The 20,410-nt window shown below is 45.9% G+C and overlaps 1 protein-coding gene across 1 annotated transcript in view; it reads left to right on the top strand.

Moving 5' to 3' along the window:
* The window catches only part of LOC119397705 (katanin p60 ATPase-containing subunit A-like 1), a 120,641-nt gene extending 100,878 nt beyond the window's left edge, over window positions 1–19,763 (top strand). Inside the window, exons 6-9 of the mRNA XM_037665125.2 lie at window positions 8,619–8,745; window positions 8,806–8,931; window positions 10,427–10,553; window positions 16,000–19,763. Coding sequence (XP_037521053.2) covers window positions 8,619–8,745; window positions 8,806–8,931; window positions 10,427–10,553; window positions 16,000–16,198 — 579 coding nt within the window. The 3' untranslated portion in view covers window positions 16,199–19,763. The remainder of the gene's footprint in view (window positions 1–8,618; window positions 8,746–8,805; window positions 8,932–10,426; window positions 10,554–15,999) is intronic.
* The last annotated feature ends 647 nt before the right edge of the window (window positions 19,764–20,410 follow it).

Raw genomic sequence — 20,410 nt, forward strand, 5'->3', positions numbered from 1 at the left:
ATAGGAAAGGTAGATTACATTTTTGAAAATGACACCTAACCGTTTACTTGTAGGAGGTGTGAGTGAATCGTTATTCTGAACTTTTAAAAAAAGAAATCGAATATAACGCACATCTTTACAAAACGAGCCCGATAATTGCCTGTGCTTAAAAACGGAACCGAAACTGCATTGGCAACAGCCTCCCATCAGAAGAGTCGGATAGAGTCTCATCGCCATCATATAATGGCGATGGAGCACGTTTTGTTGCAAGTTTGCATAGGATGATTCCGTGCGCGACTGAGCTGTGCGCGTCGTATTTGTTGCCTTGTGTTCTCTTGTGAAGTGCACTTGGTGTCTATAAACGCTCACGTCAAGGGGAAATTTTTTTTCACGCTGACGATAGTTCCGTCGCGCCATTTTTGCGTGCTCGAGGCCTGTGACTGCGAGTGCCGCAAACAAAGGGAGGAGACCTTCAGTTGCATGTCGACCAGGAGAAGTTTCCACAGGCCGAAAGCGTGAAAATATCTGGATCTCGAAGATGAGCTTGTCGACTATCTGAAGCTTCTCTATATAGATTGAGCTTGCCTACTAGGTAACGGCGATGGGATACTCCCGCGATCAAGGCATATCTAGAATCGATCTTGGAACTATGTTCGTCTGTGATCCAGTTTGTCTGGATCACAAACGAACATGAACTGCTAGGAGAATAAATTCTCCATTCTACGAAGGCGTTCTCTACGTGTCTCACTCTCTCTTTCAAGCTAGGGGTGCGGGTGCAAAAGATTATTTTTTTTTCTCGGGTGGTGTCGAATAGTTGTCATATGATGTGGGGTCAGCGTAAAATTTCGTCATATAACCGAGGCTTTTAATACATTATTTTTATGGGGTTTCACCGGGACCAAGCCAATTCATCGTAAAATGCGGGTCGTCCCACTGTTTTTCCAAGTTTCGGTATTCAAAAAATCGAATAGTAGATATTTGATTCGCGAATCGAACTACTCGCAGGGCTCCTATTCGATTCGTATTCGAGTATTTGCACACCCCTACTTACGATTTTCCTATGCTAACCATTGAAGCTGCATCCACATATAGCGAACATTTTTCAAAGCCTCCTACTTTTACAACGAACACTTCAGACACGGTCGCGGTAAAAATACGGCGCATACGAAGTGAAAAAAAGTTAGAACAGGCCTTCTAAAGCGTGACAGGAGTGCGCGCTCGCGCATTCCCCGCTCCAGTTTACTCGCGACAACGATAACTCAGATCGGCAAGGTCACTCACTTTCCAGGCGTTTCCTCAGTGGCAGGATGGCAGTGAGGAAAAAAAAAATAGTAGGCAGCATGAAGCCTTGCGGTCAGCTTTCGCACGGTAGCCTTTCCTGATGCCGTTCTCTGCAGCTACGACCGCCTGCGATGAACCAAACAATGCCTTGGAATGCAAGAAGGCATAAATGCAAGAAGTGATAACCGCGATAACTTTCCGTCGCATAAAGGTTCACTGCATCTCTATACTCGTCGACGCCACAATGTGCCGCAAAAGGTTGTCCATCTTTTCGGTAACGGCAGAGACCGGTCAAACGATCAGTGATTACGACTTCTGTGCGATTGCGGCGATTCCTTCGCGGATAAGCATCAGAAAGTGTGAAGGCGAGATGGCGGCCGTCGATGAACGTGCCATTATGACTTATAGCTGACAACCTTATCACAGTCATCTGTTCTGTAGATATCTGCTTGGCTGCGCGTGTGGCGTACGCCATACACTGCGGATTGACGGCGGTACGAGCGCACCGTGCTGCCATTTGCAAGTTCGCCGCCGCCGCGTCGTACGAGACCGCTTTAAAGTGCACGTCACTTTGTAGAAACGAAAGTAGCTCGCTGTTGTTGAGCGGCGCGGGCACTGAGAAACATTGATGCACTGACAGCGAGCGTATACTGCGTGTTTGACTTGGCGCGCATATGGCATACAGCAAGCGGCCCGGCAGTGACTCTGCGAGCTGAGTAGGCAACGTGCTGCACGCAACTAGCCAGGGATGATCGGCTCCACGTCGCGGTACCGCGCTTCGGTGAAATGGTGTCAGCTCGTTGCAAAGGTGGTTAATTCACTTGTGAGCATGCAGCAGATGTCGCTTCACGACGCGAAAAGGCTTAGCCTGTCCCCGAAGGGGTTTTTAGCACTTTAATAAAAGCGTAAAGTAAAAAAATAAAAGGGCTTGGCCGCTAAGCACACGTTTTCAAGGGCGAGTCCATATACAACGAACTACTGATATAACGACCACTTTTCGCGACACTTTTGAGTTCGTTGTAAACAGCGCCTCCTCTATTTTTCTGTGCCTGGGCGAAGGAGCGGAGCGCAATGGGAACCGACCGTCGGCGTTAGTGCGGCTTTTAGGCGCCGGGCGCCGCCACCGTAGTAGACTAGCCGTCGCGTCGTCGCTCGTGGAAATGAATGCCGTGGCCGCATTCGAAGCAGCTATATGGTTCAGTTTTTGGCTGTATTCGCGTTGTTTAAAGTATAATGAAAACTTGTAAACTGGAATCATGAAGCACTTGTTCTTTGCAACCAGCCCATTTCGGAGGCGTTTGTTTTTCGCGGCTATTTGATCGAGACGCTCGCGCGTCGTCTGCTAGCCCGATTCCAGAGAGCGCATGCCAGTTATGCGCGGAAAATTGTTTTGTCACTGTTACGTTCGCTTGACTGAGAGTTGGTTATTGACTGTGTGAAAGTCGATTTTCGAAAGAAGCATTTGCCGAGAGCTGATACTGAAAGCTTGGGCACTTAAAGTTCCCGATGCCTGCTGCTCTAAATAGCATGAAATGTCACTAAGCTGCTTCCAGTGACAATGCAACCATGATTGTCGGTTGTTTCGCCAGTAGCGCATGTAGTGTCTATGGGCTCCGATTCTTCAGCTTCGGGACCTAATGTCAGCGCTGCATGCACATGGCGGCGATCGCGAGGCAGTGTTGCTACTGGTACTACATGAATTCATTGACTGTTCGGACGCAACACGGTCACGTTTAGGGATACTTACCATGCTTGGTTCAGTTGTTACCTTGGGCTGCAAACGTGAAGGGTAGCCTGTAATGAGTGATGCTACTGCATCCTTCCTAAGCCGCCGCTTCTTATATTCTATGAAATCTTCGCGTCGTAAATTACGGCTGCATATTCTAGTGTAGTTTGAAGATGTATTAGGAGACCAATTATCCCGCCTAATTACTGCAAGCCACCTCTACAGAACACCAGCGGCAGCTGGAATTTCATGGAACGACAGCCAAACAGTGTATTAAGGCGAAAGCCTTAGATGCCTTATCAAACGCGAAAATTGACCGTCGCCGGCGTCAGCAAGAGTGATGCAAAAAATAATTACGTGATGACGTCATCATATGACGTCACAGATCATAAAATTTTGTGACATCATCGTGACGTCACATAACGTGACGTCGTCATATTACACCTTCGCTTGGTCAAAATAGGCCAATCACAGAGGCAGTGCATGCCTCCGCTGATGTGCAGAAAGCTTGCACTGCCTCCGATCCTTGAGGCTGTAAGAAAACCACGTTAGGCGCAGAAATATCTCGGAGGGAGGCAGGGAATATTCAATACATTGACTAGAACAAAAAGAAGAAGATGGCTTTCGCCTTTCAGTCGTCTTAGATGAGTGCATAAGGAACCCTGTGAGATTTTTTTGTCTTTATCAATAAAGGGAAATAAAAAAAAAAAGACAATCGTGATTTCTTTCGGTTCCATTTGCAGAGTGGAACACAACAGTATGACATACTAAGGCATTGGTGCGGTTGCAATAGCCTGAAATAGAAAATAAAACGCGAATACTATCAAACTCGAGTGCAAGTATCGAACCGGCAGCACGGCCTGACAGTCTGCCTGCGGAATACTTTCAGCGGGGATGGAAAGACACGCGAACATGCGGCATCTGCATTCTTTGCTGTTTCGCATCTATTTTCAAGTGGTTATAGCCTCGATGACGGATGAGAACACGACGTCATCCATGACACAATAAAAGATCATCTAGCATCTTTTTATTGCCACCACGGGTAGAGCGTGATGAAAACAGCGCGCCGCTATGTTCGCGTTTCTTTCCATCCCCCTGTACCTGTGAAAGCCTGCAAGAAGCACAAATGCAATTAAACTCGGATGCAAACACGAATTCGTGAGCTTCGTGATACGCGCGGCCGTTCAGCGCCAGCTTCTCGTAGTCTACTTGCACAGCGCCACCACGCGGCAGCGGCGAGCGGACGCGGAGCGCGCGCTCGACGGCCCGAGGAGAGCGTTCGCCCAGGCACTGAAAAATAGAGGAGGCACTGGTTGTAAACAATCGCGGATGCATACAGTTCTGCATCTTTCTCACTCTGCGATGTCACCTTGAATGCGTTACAGATAAGTAATATCGCGTTGTGTCTGCAGGGTAGGCACGAATTTCTTGGCGAAATTCTTGGCCGTGAGGCCATACCATAGGTGTTATGTATTCAGGTCATAGGTGGAAGAAAATATCTCAGGCTCGTTTTGTTCCTCGTTATAGTTCGGTTACACAGTTTCTACAGCTAGAATTTCTTGGCGCTAGTAGTAATAGGACTGCTGAGTATGAAGCGAAAATGAACGCTAAAGAAACAGAGATATAAGGCGAGCGCTTACCAGATTCAAGAAGCACAATTCTAAGAAAATAAGCTTTAGGCATGCGTTGTACATCTTTCTTGGTGCTCGCACAGAACACTAAACAACTGCTCAGCCATGAGCACAATCTCTGTATCACATAGACATGTCGATAGAACTTGAGCACTAGCAAACACTCACGAAATCAACTGGTGGGGCATTATGTGAACCTGTGCCAATGATGGATAAATAAAGGTCATATATATATTGCATACTTGTTATTGTGTTATTTATTTTTTCACTATATTTGTGCTTGGAAGCTAAAGTATGTATTCTCCCTGCTACTTTTAGAAGCTCTGGCTTGAAATACATAAAAGCTGTAGTATGGCTGTGGATAAATCAAGTTCATGTATGTTTTAAATTACCTCTTTGATTTCCTAGGTTTCTATCGTAAAAGTAGCTTCAGACTATCACTTCGTAGTGGTAGGCACTATAACTGTGACATGTTAATTTAATCAAACAGCAGAAGTAGGTGTGCTCAAACAAATTTGGGACGTTGCTCTGCTATATGAAAAAAAAACACACTACCATATTCAATGAACACAGACAACGTAAATGGGCTTGATAAATCTGTGCTACAAGAAGTGCTCATCACATTTACAATTTGTTTATTAGCTGTAAATAATTTGAAGGAGCCCATTGAACATATGTGCAAAGGCTAATGTAATTGAGCACAGCCTTGTAAAGCTTTGGCGTATATTTTTGTAAACTTCTATGATCTAAACACAGTTAATTAAGGCAAAACAGTTTTGAGCGTAGTCTGTAAACTGTCTCATAAGGTACAACTAATGTCGGAAAGACTGTTAATTCCCCTCACTGCTGTGATGTTCATTTTGTAATGTAATTTATAATTTAAAAAAACTGACCCTACGTTTTGAGACCCGTTCGGTCTCTTAGTTTTTTTTAAATTAAAAAAGCTAATGACTAAACGTGGCTGGAGAGTCTTTTTATTCTTATAATCTTACCCAGCCAGACAGATTTCTGTCGAATATATTTACCTTTAAATTTATAATTTCTGATGATTCACATGCAAACCATGGTATGATTATGACTCATACAGTAGTTGGCAACTTTAGATTGATTCTAACTGCCTGGAGTTAAAACAAACGCAGTTGTAGCCTTGAAGAAGACAACACTGCCTGTCGAAACATTTGCTCCAGCGACACCTCATGTTCACAAATTTTTCGTCTCTTCAAGCTTCTGTCTTTCCCTGAACTTCAGACGCAGATCTAAGCACACAAGTATCATTGCATTTCGCCCCCAATGAAAGGTGGCCACCATGGCTGGGTATAAAACCTGCGTCATTGAGCTCAGCAGTGCCACGTAACGTAACTAATGCACGGAGCTAGTGTTCAATTTCAACGCTATTGCGGTGTAGATTGCATGACACAGTAGACAGCTAATACTTGTGGACGATTGTAGGCACCCCTCCATGAGATGCCTGGTAAACCATTCACAAACACAGCATTGCAAGCGTGAGGTTCAAGATGACCTGTTGTAGCAGACGTTCACATGTTTCGCCGCACTTGCAGAGGGGACATTCGGGGGTAGTCATCCTGTCGTTGCCTGGCAATCCTGGAAAAACAAGTAATGACATTACCAGATATTCATAAGCATAATCAATGAATATTAAATTTTGCAAAAGTAAACATATAAACACAGTGAAAAAATAAACAGCAGTTAGTTATACACATATGTAAACATACCTTATAATGCATGTTGTATCACTCGGGCTAGCTTCTTTACAAGGCGTGTCATGTCACAGGTGCCTTGCTCATTGCACACAGCTGTTTCCTTGTCAGGCCAGGAGGCTATGGCAGAAAAAAAAAAAGAATATTTGATTATAGTGACGGTTTCTTTATCACACTAAAGTGAAAGTACACTCATAATTATGTGAAGCTTTTGTTGCACTAAATGTGTGGTAAAAATAACCTAAACTGACAACAGGAGAAATGAGACCTCTAAACCTGGCTTCTCAAATGCGACTGCGGCAAACTATAACTCGTATGTTTTTTGCACTCATATGCAGGCTAGTTACGAAGATACATGCAAAGCGTTAGTGATACAGTTGCTTTTTTTTATTGCAGTGACCTGGTTAATGTTAAACTCAGTAAGTCGCTCCCACTTGAAGCCACGCCACAAGAAACGCACGTTTTCTCATCGACAGAATATGACATGTTGAAAAATTGAATATCGCAGTGCGTTGCCACCGTGTGACACCCACACAAAACCATGGGTAAAAAAACTGAAGCAGTGGGTTTTTTTTCGGTCCGTATATTCTCGGGCTTGACACGAGTGTCATCCAGTGAAAGCTTCAACGGTCCCTTCGTTCCCCCGAAGTCAGCTGAATGCACTTCGCGAAAGCATTTTAATGAATCAAAACAAAACAGAACAAAAGCGAGTGTGTCAGCCGGCAGTGGCTCGAAACATTTACAGCGATACGAAACAGCGCGAGAACAATCCGAATGCACCGCGAACCGTTACCTGCCGTTGCGCCGCCTCTGCTGCCGTATATTTTGAAATGAAGATAATGATGCCGATAGGCTGCTGACAACTACGAGTCAGTTGGAGCAAAAACTATTACAAAAGATTGATGACGCGGTACCTGGCAAGGCAAGGCCACTTCGTGTAAACAGCAATTTGTAAATACCCATATTGTATAGGGTTGCTGTAAACCCGATTTAACTAACTTGGCCTCCAAGCCCGATTAAATGAAGTTTTTACTGAAATAACTGAGTGAAGAAGCGGTAATTTCCTGCTAATTTTGAAAGAAATGGGTTTTTCTTCGAGCGTGTGCTCTAACACTATTGCGTTAGAACATCCAGGTGCCATAGTTACAGCCTTAGCTTTGTTTTGGCGGGGCTGCACGACATACCAATGCATGGAGCAATAAACTTGGCAGCCGATAGCATTCTTACGTGCTGGATGTACTATACTTGCGGACAACTCTTCTGGGCAATGAAGGGAAGGCTAGAGAGCCGAACTACGCGTGTGCTACCGCTGAAGATTATAATCCCGCAATTGCGTCCGTGTTTTCTGCGTGAGAATAAAAAACATTACTTTATTTTCTGCTGTTTGAAATGAGGGTCAGTGCGCACCAAGGAGATATTTATATTTCTTTTGCTTTATGCAGTGTCATTTCGCGTTTTTGCACCTGTGAAAACGTCGCACCTTTTACGTGCACCTCACAGTCAAAATGGCGTCTTCGTCTTCAGGTGAGCGCTCGTCACCCTCCAGCTTTTCCGATGACTCGCTGAGGGAGCTTGTGACGAATTTCACTAACAAATGGCTGTGTAAGCCTGTGACGGCCGCTCAAATAATCAAATGGCCGTCACAGGAGGTACGGAAGGTTCACAAACCAAACTAAATTCGAAACGCGCGCTGAACCGGACTACTTCGAGGAGCAGTACATGTGCAGTAGCTCCGCCCCCTTAGCCTTTCCTTTATTGCCAAGAAAAGTTGTCCGCGAGTATAGAGGCGGCGGTGGCTGCTTTGGTTATGTCATGGTTCGTGCAACGGATAGCACTGATCATTTCTCAGCCAGCCGCGTCATCGCTTATCGGTAGGTGTCGTAACTCTACGTGACCTGGCCTACATCGTCTGAACATGGCGTCCCTTGTGGCTGGGCCACCCTCGGGCTGCCCTCGCGGACTTTTCATACGCGCAAGCATGGGTTGCTGACAGAAACAATGTTGTGGTAGCTTCTGGGTGCCGCAACGTTAAAATTTTAGATTTCGAAGGACTAGATGTTTCTTTTCTCAATTTTACATAATTCCCACTTTAACGCAATAATTCGATCGTCCCCATCACTTTATTAAATTGTGTTTCAACTGTACTGTGCTACCTAACTTATGTATTTTTGTATGATTAAGGTCATACAATAGGGTCTGCATAGAAAACAGTAGGAAGCAGTGTGAGCATGCTTAAGATGGGAAATGCAAAGTGTGGTCCAAAAGGAGACAATTGTGCTGCAGGCCCGGTTCCATGCCCCCAGCACCATCTTCATTGACGAAATTGATTCCCTGTGTTCCCGAAGAGGCTCCGACTCGGAGCACGAGGCCAGCCGGCGTGTGAAATCGGAGCTGCTCATTCAGATGGATGGTGGGTGGTTGCTCGACGTTGCGTTGGGCGGCTGCCACAGTGGTGTTGTATTTGATGCAGGCATCACCAACAATGAGGACCCAGCCAAGGTGGTGATGGTGTTGGCAGCCACCAACTTTCCCTGGGACATTGATGAAGCACTTCGCCGGAGGCTCGAGAAGCGCATCTACATTCCTCTGCCCAACAGTGTGAGGACGCTCTGGTTGCTGTATACCACTCACAGCAAATGCCTGTACAGAGTGATTGTTTCGCTCTTCCCCCATGCATCCCCGTTCATCGGATTATCGACAGAAACATCAGCCGTTCTCAAGCGGGATCTCGTTTTAGGGTTTCACAAATACCCAATGGGACTGCAACCCTACTTAAACATTTTCACGATTTCTACATTTAAAGAAAAAATTTCGCAACTCATTTTGGATTTGAAGACACCATCGCACACTAGCCTCTGCGAAATTGATCCATGCTGCTGCGTTGAGGGCTTTTCATTTTTGCTGGCTTTGAAGACACGGGAGTTCTGTATGCCCCAAATGCAAGGGTGCCACACTTTTGGCATGTGATTCATTTCTTCTTCAACAAAGTGTGGCCGACTCCACTGTTGAAAAAACGATAGGCCACACAATCTTTTTTCCAGAGAGTCGGTCATTTCTGCGCACAGCCTTAGGTAGCCACACCTGGTGTATAACTTTTGCTCGAGGCATGAGTTTGATCACCATACATCAAGAAATATAAAGAAAACAGCCATAATTTTAGTCAAACACGTCTCGGGAATTTTTGCATTACTGTAATGCACAAGGTATAATTTTGAAATAGATGGTGGCTAAACTGAAGTCCAAGACGACGGTATTCCCCGAGTTGAGGTTGCAAGTCTCGAAGCTCTGCTTTTCTGCAATTAGAGAACCTCGGCACACACGACTGACTGGCTTGGAAAGCCGTAATAAACAAAGCTTGACATGCAATACGTTGCGATATGAACAGTCATGTCAACAACTATTCCTCATTATATGGTGAATGATTGTGTTCGTAGCAAAGGTCAGCTTATCGGTTCATCAAAATGCATCATGCTTACAGCTGCAAAGAAATCAAGCAGAAAATAACTGCTGCTACACATGTGTTTAACTGAGAGATATTTACCATCAAGCTGTTGTCATAAATATTTGTGACCAAAATTCATATAAATATCCTCTTGAGAAAAATTTTTTACAATGCTTTAAACAAAACTTCTTGAGGAAGATGTTTACTCAACATGCTAGAATGTACGAAGACTTCTATACATCTTTTTAGAAAAAGTTTTTTTAAAGGTTTGTGCCTCGAGGAGTGTTCATAAAGACAGTGCCTTATGCAGCCTATTAATGGGTAACACAACAGGGTGGCTACTTGTGCTGGTTGGTACTGCATTCTAAAAGGAAAAACACGTTCTTTGTGTGCAAAACGTTTCAGAAAAGAAGTCAGATAGGAGTGCGCTCTGTCCTATCTGACTTCTTTTCTGAAACGTTTTGCGCACAAAGGACGTGTTTTTCCTTAACACAGCTGAGGTCTAGCCCACATGAAGCATAGCCCACATTAAAGTGTCCTTCGAGCCACTCGCAACTGTTGTACTGTGGATGTACAAAACAATTGCATAAATGATGAGGCGTGTGCATACAGACGTGGAGCATAGCCCTATGTTCTTGCATTTTCCGAGGTGCTGGGAGGGAGGCACTGCTGAGGATCAACTTGAAGGATGTTGAGGTCTGCCCCGAGCTTGACATTAACCTCATTGCGGAGCAACTGGATGGCTATTCCGGTGCTGACATCACCAATGTCTGCAGGTTGGTGTGCAAGTCGTGTTTCGACATTTTCTTATAACTTGTGCAGTGATAGCTCGGACAGCAAGAGCGCTTGTCATTTGCATGGAATGGCAACTTACACCTTGTAATGGCGGGTAATCTTCAAGCTCATCCTTAACACATTTGCGTCCAATGGCGAGTGTACTGCTGTCCAAATGAAGTGCAGCAAAACAAAAAGTATACTCTAATTGTTACCACCCGAGAGCTCTCCAATTCGTACATTTCCTGGCACTTATTTATTTGCCCTCCATTGTATTACTGGCAGCCTGCATGAGTGAAGGAAGGGAAGGGCTCAGTTATCACAATTACTACAATGTTACGCTTAAAACAGTACAATCAACGTCCCCTATACCTTCCTTGGCTTCATCCTGCATGCCATGATCATAATCACGTTTCTTTTTGAGCACCTTTGCTTGAATTTGGCAGTCTTTTGAATGGTCCAGAATATGCACTGGCAAAGGCCACACCCATACATCACCAGAGGAAGAGTGTTAACTTTGTCCATTACTTTTTTCAGTGCTATTCTTTTGCTGAATTTCTTGCTTTTGAGTTGCTATCTTTGTCTGGATGCGTGCAGTGGAATGGAGCAAAAATTAATGCTGTAGTTCAAGTGGAAAGTATAGAGTGCACAAGATAGCTAGATGCCATTCTGAGGGCCTCAGGAAAATGTATCGAACATAGCAATATCCAGAGTGCTGCAGGCTTTTTATTATGTCGAGTGGACAACTGCATGGTGTCCTATGGATTTACTACAAGTTAAATGCATCATTATACTGGTGACCCTCTCTGATAAAGCAAAGAGGTTCGTATGTAACAACACATGGCAGTGTTAGATGGCTCATATATCTTCTATTTTTTTCTTACGCGAGGTGAATTTAGTTGTGACTATTTTTGAAATCTGTTCACCTCATCATTAGCATTATGTTTTTCTTCAGTCAATACAGTGTATGCATTGAAGCATGGATTTCAGAGGGAAAACGTATCTTTAAACTTGTTTTATAATATTTGATCAATTTTCAGGAAACTTGCTAAGTTTATGTATATGTGCAGATTTCAAATATGTGACTATGTTTGTAGTACTCTATGTAGTTTTTAAAATATAAAACATTCAATCTGCCTTTTTTGGGAGCAAGATTTTGCTAAGCTGAGAGAGTGATAAACTAAATCAACATATCATGGCAATCTGGAATGAAAGAGTCCTAAACCCATTTGAACTAAAGTTATGGTATGGTGAAGAGTCTTCAAATATGTCACTATGTTTGTAGTACTATATGTAGTTTTTAAAATATAAAACATTCAATCGGCCTTTTTGGGAGCAAGCTTTTTAATAAGCTGAGAGAGTGATAAACTAAATCAGCATATCACGGTAATCTGGAATGAAAGAGTTCTAAATAGAGCTGTGCACGGGCCGTATTTCCAAGCCCGAGCCCGGCCCGGGCCCGCTGACTTTGTCGAAGGCCCGCCCGAGCCCGACGGCAAAGGGCTGCGAGCCCGCCCGGCCCGGCCCGACGTACGAAAACACCATCCCGGGCCCGGCCCGGCCCGGCCCGGCGTTTTGAAGGTTCGCTGCGGGCCGTTCGCGCGATGTATCGCGTGGTCGAAATCGCGCGATCGCTCGGTTTTTTCACATTTGGAAACCGTCGCTCATCACCCGGAAGTCACAAAACACCCGAACCGGATGTACATTAGCGACGTACTAAGCGCATCAGCTGTACACCAACAAATAACGTAATAATTATGCACGTGCATATAAAAAATACTGCGAGACAATGGTAAACGTTTTACGTACCAACATGCAACAAATATTTTATTTTCATTGCATACCTGCGACAGCGCGGCACCTTTGCTATACAAGTAGACGGCCTCATGCCAGCAACAATGGAGTTCGCTCGGCAAAGCCGTCATGTGTATGGGGTATGCCCATGCAAGCGTCAGCTTGCACGAAAGCGATCTACGTCGGGTCGCTGTCCGGTGCATTTTCACTCATATGGGATTTGGCCTTAAATCTAACGCGAACAGTCGCGTGGCGCCGTCACTAGCTCAGGTGGTGTTACTTCTCTGTTTGTCGGAGTGCAACAGGGGCAGTGCTTTACCTGCTCCCCTTTTGTTTAAAGTAGCGAATGGAAAAGAAAAGCGGTAAAGGGCGGTCGCGGAAAAGGCGCTGTATGCGTGCTGGAAAACAATTCCCGCTCATTCTCTATATTTCGGGCTTGAGTCGGGCTTTGCGCCGGGCCCGAGCCCGGCCCGATAAAACTGCAAGTAGCCCGAGCCCGGCCCGGGCCCGAAGTGAAAATACGTCGGCCCGCCCGAGCCCGGCCCGCGGGCCGGGTCGGGCTCGGGCTTTCGGGCTACCCGGAGCCCGTGCACACCTCTAGTTCTAAACCCCTTTGAACAAAAGTTATGGTATGGTGAAGAGCCACGAGTGAGTCAGTGTCATTAGAATGTATTGACAGAATAGGAAACTGGACAGAGAACGCCAACTTCCAACTATGTTTAATTTGGTGAAAAAATGCACAAGGAACAAGGCAAGAAAAGGCACATCTGATGTGCTTCAAACATGCGGTCACCTATTGTGTATAAAAGAGGATAGTCGTGGGGACACAAGGAAAATGAAGTTGATGCATCACTTCCCTGTGTTCTAAATACAACATATTGGCGACGAAGATGCCACAGTAAATGGCCAGAACATACCTGCCAAGTGTCCCGGATTTTGATCATTTTTTACATTTGTATGGTCGACGGGAAAATCTCCCGGAAATCACAATTTCTGTGCGTGATTGGGCACATTAACAAAAATTCAACCCAATCTGATCCAGGCTTTTTGCAAAACCATTGCGTATAGCATTATGTAAACCAACTCGGGGTGAAGTAGAATATCTGTGATATGAAACCGTCCGATACGAATTCGTAAAATTCCCCAGTTGAATTCTAATGCGTCCAATGGGCCAAAATTCAGATGTTCTGAACACTTTTGCACGTTGCGGCGGGTGATACGAACTTTTGGTACTAAAACCGCCGAGCGACGGCCAAGAGCAGCATGCTGGAAGCTTCAGAAGTATGCGCGCGGCCAACGCACACACTGTTTAAGCTGCGGTTATCGTTTGCCAAAACCGCTGTAGACGAAACCGTGGTCGCTCTTGACACGATCATGTATGGCGACGGTGAAATTCATGGAGTTCCAAAAGTGCGCGCGCGTCCAACTCTCGCCCAGTCAAAGCAACGCTACTTTCTGCAAACGCTGCGGACAAGACCTAAGCAGATGCGATTATAGATAGCAACAAACGACGTAGTTTTGAAGGCATGTGCGCAGCCAGCACATGCGTATTGAAAACGGAGCAATCGTTTGCCGCAACCGCCGCGGTCGCACTGTCGATGCGATCATTGATAGTGACTACGACCTCCGAAGCGCTTAAAGTCATAGAGTTTCATACAATAACTAGAGAGGAAACTGCCGCTGCGATCGTTTAACCACCATGAGAATGATGGGAAGTACAGGCTGCGGATTGGATTTCGTTAGCTAGCGAAATGTCTACGGATCTTTTTCTACAGTTTCAGTTTCGTTTCTTGCGAGGCGTAGGCAGTGGGGCGCATTGCAAAGCACTCAAGCACTGCCTTTGTTGTTCAAAGAGGCTGAAGACTGCTAGATCTCTTGGTTTGCTGCCACTTTGCAGCTTTACAGGTTGTATTTGACAATTTTAGCAAAGCGTCGTGCACTCACCGCTGCGCATAGATGTAGCATCCCATGCCATTGCAAGAAATTGCATAGAGTTCACGTTTTGTGATAAGCGCTACTTGTCAAAACTCTTTCAAATTGACTGCAAAACGACGGCGAAGCTAAGTAGACGCACCGTCATGCTCCTCTGACTCGACTTCACAACAAAACGAGAGATGCGTTGGGGGCAGGCCACATGGACAGACGCATCTGTCATCGCACAGATGATCCATTAACTGTTTCTCACTCAATACGGTACTGTTATTACCTTTAATAGATAATGCGTACTTTCGAAGGAAAGACAAGCGTGTTTAAGTGTTGTAAAGAAAATAATTCATTATGTTGTGATGCCAAATCTGGAACGCAATTGCAGAGCAATGCATACCCTGGTGGTTGGATTTGTCCAGGCTTCATTTCCACCTCACGGTCACGCAAACTTTTTGCAATAAGTTTTACATACAAAAGAATGAAGCAAGTTTTAATTGGAAATAACTTCATTTCGCTTTGTTTTACACTCTGCAAACAAGCGTCGCGAATCTCAAGAACCTAATCGATCCGAAGCCTGTACTTCCCATCATTCCCATGGTGGTTGAAGCGTCGCTCAAGGAGCCCGCGTAGACACTAGCGCCAGATTCCTCTCTAGGTGTTATTGTAAGAAACTCTATGGCTTAAAGTGCACGACAAGCCCCTGTTACTCAGCTCCTTCTTGACGGATTTGAGAAATTTTGCAGCAATCGATTAGTCAAAATGGCTGACTGGGCTAGTTGGCGATTCATTCTGCTTGCTTGAAATACGAGCGCGTAACGTAGACAAGGACAAGTGCTTGTCCGTGTGTTAATAAGTCCTTGTCTTCGTTACGCGCTCGTATTTCAAGCAAGCGGAATCGATTAGTGGGCCAATAAACTCTGATACTGGGGTCATTTGATGATTGCTTGGAAAAGTAGTTGAGGACCCCTTTCAAGTGCGATCCTCGGTGTATGACCAAATGAATCTGCCACAGAAAGCATAGGAGGCATTATTCATTGTTTTGAACTGTAGTCTAATCATTATGACATAAAGAAAGGAATTAAAGTGGACAAAAATTCACCTTTTCTGTTGGCGGGATCCGAGTGTAACCTTGTAAATCACAACCTTGTAAATCAAGGTGTTGCGACCAAAACTCAAGTCTTTCTCTTAGCGCCTTAGCTTTTCATACCATAACTGAAACTTGCACTGTTGCGCTGCTTGGGGTACGTAGCGGAGGCCACAAGTGGGCGAAGAAGGACGTGCGTGATCCGAGCCCACAACCTTCGAATTAAGCGTCCGATGCTTTACCAGTTGAGCTATGATGGAAGGTGCTTCCCCATCTACTTTGGACAATTCTGTGCGTGTAACCTCTTGGGGTGTTAGCCAGTGCCACACATAGCCAAGGCGGCGAGTGTGGAACACTCTTCGCCAGAGGGCATCACGTGGCATGGGATCTTCGCATGAGGTGGCAGCTGACCAATACACCCTCGCTGGAGCCAATGTTTTGATAAGCAGTCTGGTCTTCTTCAAGGCTGCAACTGCCTACCTTAGCGCGTGTGAAACACTCAACGCACATGCGCTAAGGTAGGCATTTGCAGCCTTGAAGAAGACAAGACCGCTTGCTGAACATTGCCTGCAGCGACACGCTGTGTTCACGAATTTTTCATGACCATAAATTGCTGCCACTTATGTGTAACTCACTGTCTGCAGGGATGCTTCAATGATGGCAATGCGACGAAGAATACATGGTCTCACTCCAGAGGAAATTCGCAACCTTACCAAGGAAGAGCTCGAACTTCCAGTTAGCCGAGATGACTTCGAGGAGGCCATACGCAAGATCAACAAATCAGTTAGCCGGGAGGATCTGGAGAAGTATGAGAAGTGGATGTCTGAATTCGGCTCAACCTAATTGTCTTTTTACGTTCACTAGCACTCCTGTTTGCTAAACGCTTGCAGCCTATCCGTCATCCCTTCAAGGCTCTCACCGTGAAGGTCCAGTGTGCCTATTGTTTTCATCAAGATTTTACGTGTGCTGCAACATGCACAGTTTTCTCAAGTATGTTATCGACTGTTCTTTCGAGGCCTGCACTTGACGGCTAAGTGAGTGTTTAGCCAATAAGTGTTGTGACACTTTGTATGCAATGATCCCAGTGCACTACTCATGTTTTGTGTTTGGTCCACTGTGAAGGCATGCTCGAGCACGTCAATGTGCGTTGCAGCCATTGAGATCTGTTCCAAATAGATATCAGTGCTCGGGCTGCTTTCTTGTTGCCAGGTGCCTGGAGCTAAGCAGTAACGATGTGGCCTGCTCCTGGCATGAGCTTGACCAACTGATGGTGGCCAAATACAGTGAGCTGTTATAAACTCTTTTTAATAGCCGATTTGGGTGGCTGTGTCGTCTGCTGCCACTGCCGCCACCAGTGTCTGTCACACCTATCGCACGTGAAAGAGACAACATTCAGTTCCTGCCATAATCAGACTTGACTATGCTATGAAGCTGCTTTGGAAAGAAAACCCTATGGGCGGTCCTGTTGGGGCAAAAAGTCGCGCGTGCTGCTATGCAAATGCTACGAACGGATACATAGTATTGCACCAGGCATCATACCATGTGAATTGCCATAATGTCCTCTATAATTTCAGTGCCCGGCAAGCCATCAGCACAATAGGAAAGTGCCATTGGCGGAGTTACGCAGCTCCGCCACTATACGCTGGGGGTGCCACTCATGTAGGGCCGCTGGAAGGGTGGCGGTACGCATATTTTGTTGTTGTATTGCAGTTCTCAAGTGTTCTGGGCGTTGGTCATCTGGTCCTTGTTACTTGTGACGTGAAAAATGAACCATTTGACATAATTTTCACAAACATGATAGTTGGTCCTCCAGCGGCAAAAATGGGGTGATAACTGTGCCCGGCTTGGTCTTTCAGAAATCCAAGTGCTGATGTCATGTCTCGAGAAAGCACTTGCAACGCCCTTTTCACATTCATTTTCTCGTTGTTGTTAGGATATACATGCTTTCTGCTCAAGTTCCGCACTGGCTTGAGAAGCTGTTCTTTTTGCATTTCATACAGCTTCGTTTTGGTCGGCTGTCATACGTTGGCGAAGCTATCTTTTGCTTGGTGCTACGGCTACAAATGCTTACAAGTGCACTTGAAAGTAAACAATCACAGCAGCAAAAAAACGTTGCAGTGCGCGATTGCCTAGGTGCAGCAGCGTGCAATACAGTGGCAGAAGCGCCAAAAACCACAACAGACTTTACCTACGCGGGTGGCACCACGCCGCGTAGGAATGCAGCGTAATACCACGGTGGGTGAGAGGGAAGGATGATGGTGGCTGAGGGAACATTTGATGGGCACAGAAAAGTATAGAGGAGGCCTCTGTGGAATTGCTTAACAAGGGGGGGCTTTAAAGTCGTCTACCCAGCGCAAAGGGCTCAGCCATGATGATCACTTTGTGCAGCAACATAGATGCAGATATGTCTTTGCAGTCACATAGCAAACTGCAAGCGCCAAGCCACATGATTTGTGTAATAGGTGGAAGCTTAAGGCTGTGCAGCCATTACAAAGGGCTGTGCTGTAGTTAATTATTATTATTAGCAGCAGTAGCATTATTAGCGGCCTTCCATCTCGCAAGGTGTCATGCCAGGTCAACTGCACCATGTGTGGGTGCAATAAAGCTGCCTAACCATTACAGACACCTGTACCACAGTTCTTTATAGTCATAAGCTAGAGCAGCTACGTAGCTGCAAACATTGTGTGGCAGATGCTAGTCTGGGACTACAAAGAGTGACCTTCCGTATATTGCCGATTATAAGTCGACCCCCCCAACTTGCAACCCCTTAACCCCTTCTAGGGCAAAAAAAAGTTGACTTCGAACACAGCCTCATGCTGCGGCCATAGCTCACCAATAAGTTTTTCAGAAGAGGGAGTGATGCAAAGAAACATTTATTTGCCCGTGAAACATTGCTTACGACTCGTCGTCGCTTGAGAGAAGGACGCAGTCACGGTCATTGCCATCATGTGAGCCACTGCTGCTGCTCGCCGTCGGAACGGGTGCCGGTGGTACTGAGATGCCGCACGTGGAAAACGCCGCGTGGACCATGTCGGTTGGCAGTCCATACCAGGCATCGTTGACACATTTCTTGGATACTTCAAACTCGGTTTGCGGGATGCACATATCCTTCGCCACAGTTCGGGCTTTTGCTTCAATATCATTGTAGCGAACACTCAGGCTCTTGCTTCTCTGGTCATGAACCCAATCTGGAACCGTCTCCTCAATGGCAGGGTATCGTCCAGACTTTGGTCCGCGAAAGGAACAGCGTGTAGCAGCGCACGCGAAGATCTTGGTCCTTTGTTTTCTCCATTCCCTCATGCACTTTTCCGACACATCAAACTTGCGCCCTGCTTCAACGTTGCTTTCCGACTCTGCATAGAGGATTGCTTGCCTCTTGAAAGCAGCGCTGTACTGTTGCCAACGTAGCAGTGGCATCTTGGCGTCCGTTTGGCAGCGTCGCAAATTGCGCACACCACTGCTCGCAAGCGAAGCGAAATGCAGAAATGGCGAACAGGTGTGAGTGCAAAAAAGACGTGAAGACGCTTGTGGGCTCATGTGACTGGTCATGTGGTTTAGTTCCCCGCAAAGTGTTGCCAGCCAACACGGCGCTGCCAGCTTTTCTGTGAAACGCCGATGGTTTGTCAACGAATCGTTTCTATTGTATGAAAACAAAACTGCAGGGCGCATCGCAAGGTAAATTCCTCTTTATTCATAGAGCATCGCTCGCCCTCTATCAAAGGTTTGAAATGCTGCTTTCGAGACCGTGTTTCCCAAGCAGTTCGCATTAATGCCGCGCGGCGGTGATTTTTTAAACGCGCTCCGTAGTTTCGCCTCGCGTGGTTTCGCTATAGTTTCGCGATCATTGTGGCAGGTCACAAAAATGTCCGGCTCCGGAAGCGGCGCGCGCGTTGAGAGATAGCTATTGCCGCGACTCCGCTGCCTCTGCGGCTGATGTTATCGATGCGTCGAATAGCAGAAAATTAAAGGACGACGACCTTTCGTCGGACCCCACAGATAAGTCGACTTTACGATTCCGCGTATAGGTCGACTCCGATTATAGGTCGATCCCCGAACTTTGGAAGGTCATTTTATAAAAAAAACGTCGACTTATAATCGGCAATATACGGTAATACAGTTATGCTCATTTTTCAGCTGTTAGTACATTCCCACAAAACACGATTATTTGGCACCAACATTTTGTTTATTACCAAACTACAGTTGTATAAGCCTGTGCAGTTGAGAGCAGTGGTCGCTCACTGCGGCAGCTTTCCTGCAGTATTGGCCCACCCGCTCTTCCTACGCTAGCAAATCACCGAACCGATCGTTACACACCGCACTCGCAGCTATCTTATTATTAGGTTACATGGTGCCACAGGCCTTGTTTGTCCAAGAGTTGCAGAAAAAAATAAAATTTTCAAAACCATTGCTTTCAACATTGCAATGCCTTGTATATATTGCGTCAAACAATTCAGTCAAAAACACACTATAATTGTAAAAAGAATAGTTTTCTCAGGATGGATGGCGAGACAGGACAGTATAAATTCCGCTTACACAGAATTGTTCACAGAGGCGCTTCTTTCCCATCGCCAAGCACTCCATCTTGATATTATTAGAAAGTTAAATGTTCTGCATTCCCATTCCAGCCCTCCTCACCTCCAATGAGTGCACAGAAAAAATTTCAAATACAGTGATACCTCGGTGATACGATCACAGCTCATACGAATTTTTCGTTGGTCCCGGCCAAGGCCCATTGGCCTGCAATGTAATGGAGTACGGTTGTTGCGAACCAATTTTCACCCAGCGACGTTTGATACGAACGTACGCTACCGCCCAGGTACGAAGAGGTGCTGTCCGCGTAGTCGCGGAAGACGCGCCGAGCACATGCGAGCGCGCGAACGCAAGCGCGCGCGTCGGCATGCGTGCCGCGCCGCCAAGTCGTCAGAATCACGGTGTAAGAAAAAAACTTTTCTTACGGCCAAAATAAACCTTCAGAGACGCGTCACGGCCTCCGAGATTGTGTGCGCGAATCTTTGAGGCTCTTATGCGCCTCTGTGTGCCTTCGCGTTTGGATTA

This window comes from Rhipicephalus sanguineus, chromosome 6 (assembly GCF_013339695.2).
Source record: "Rhipicephalus sanguineus isolate Rsan-2018 chromosome 6, BIME_Rsan_1.4, whole genome shotgun sequence".
NCBI lineage: Eukaryota > Metazoa > Arthropoda > Arachnida > Ixodida > Ixodidae > Rhipicephalus > Rhipicephalus sanguineus.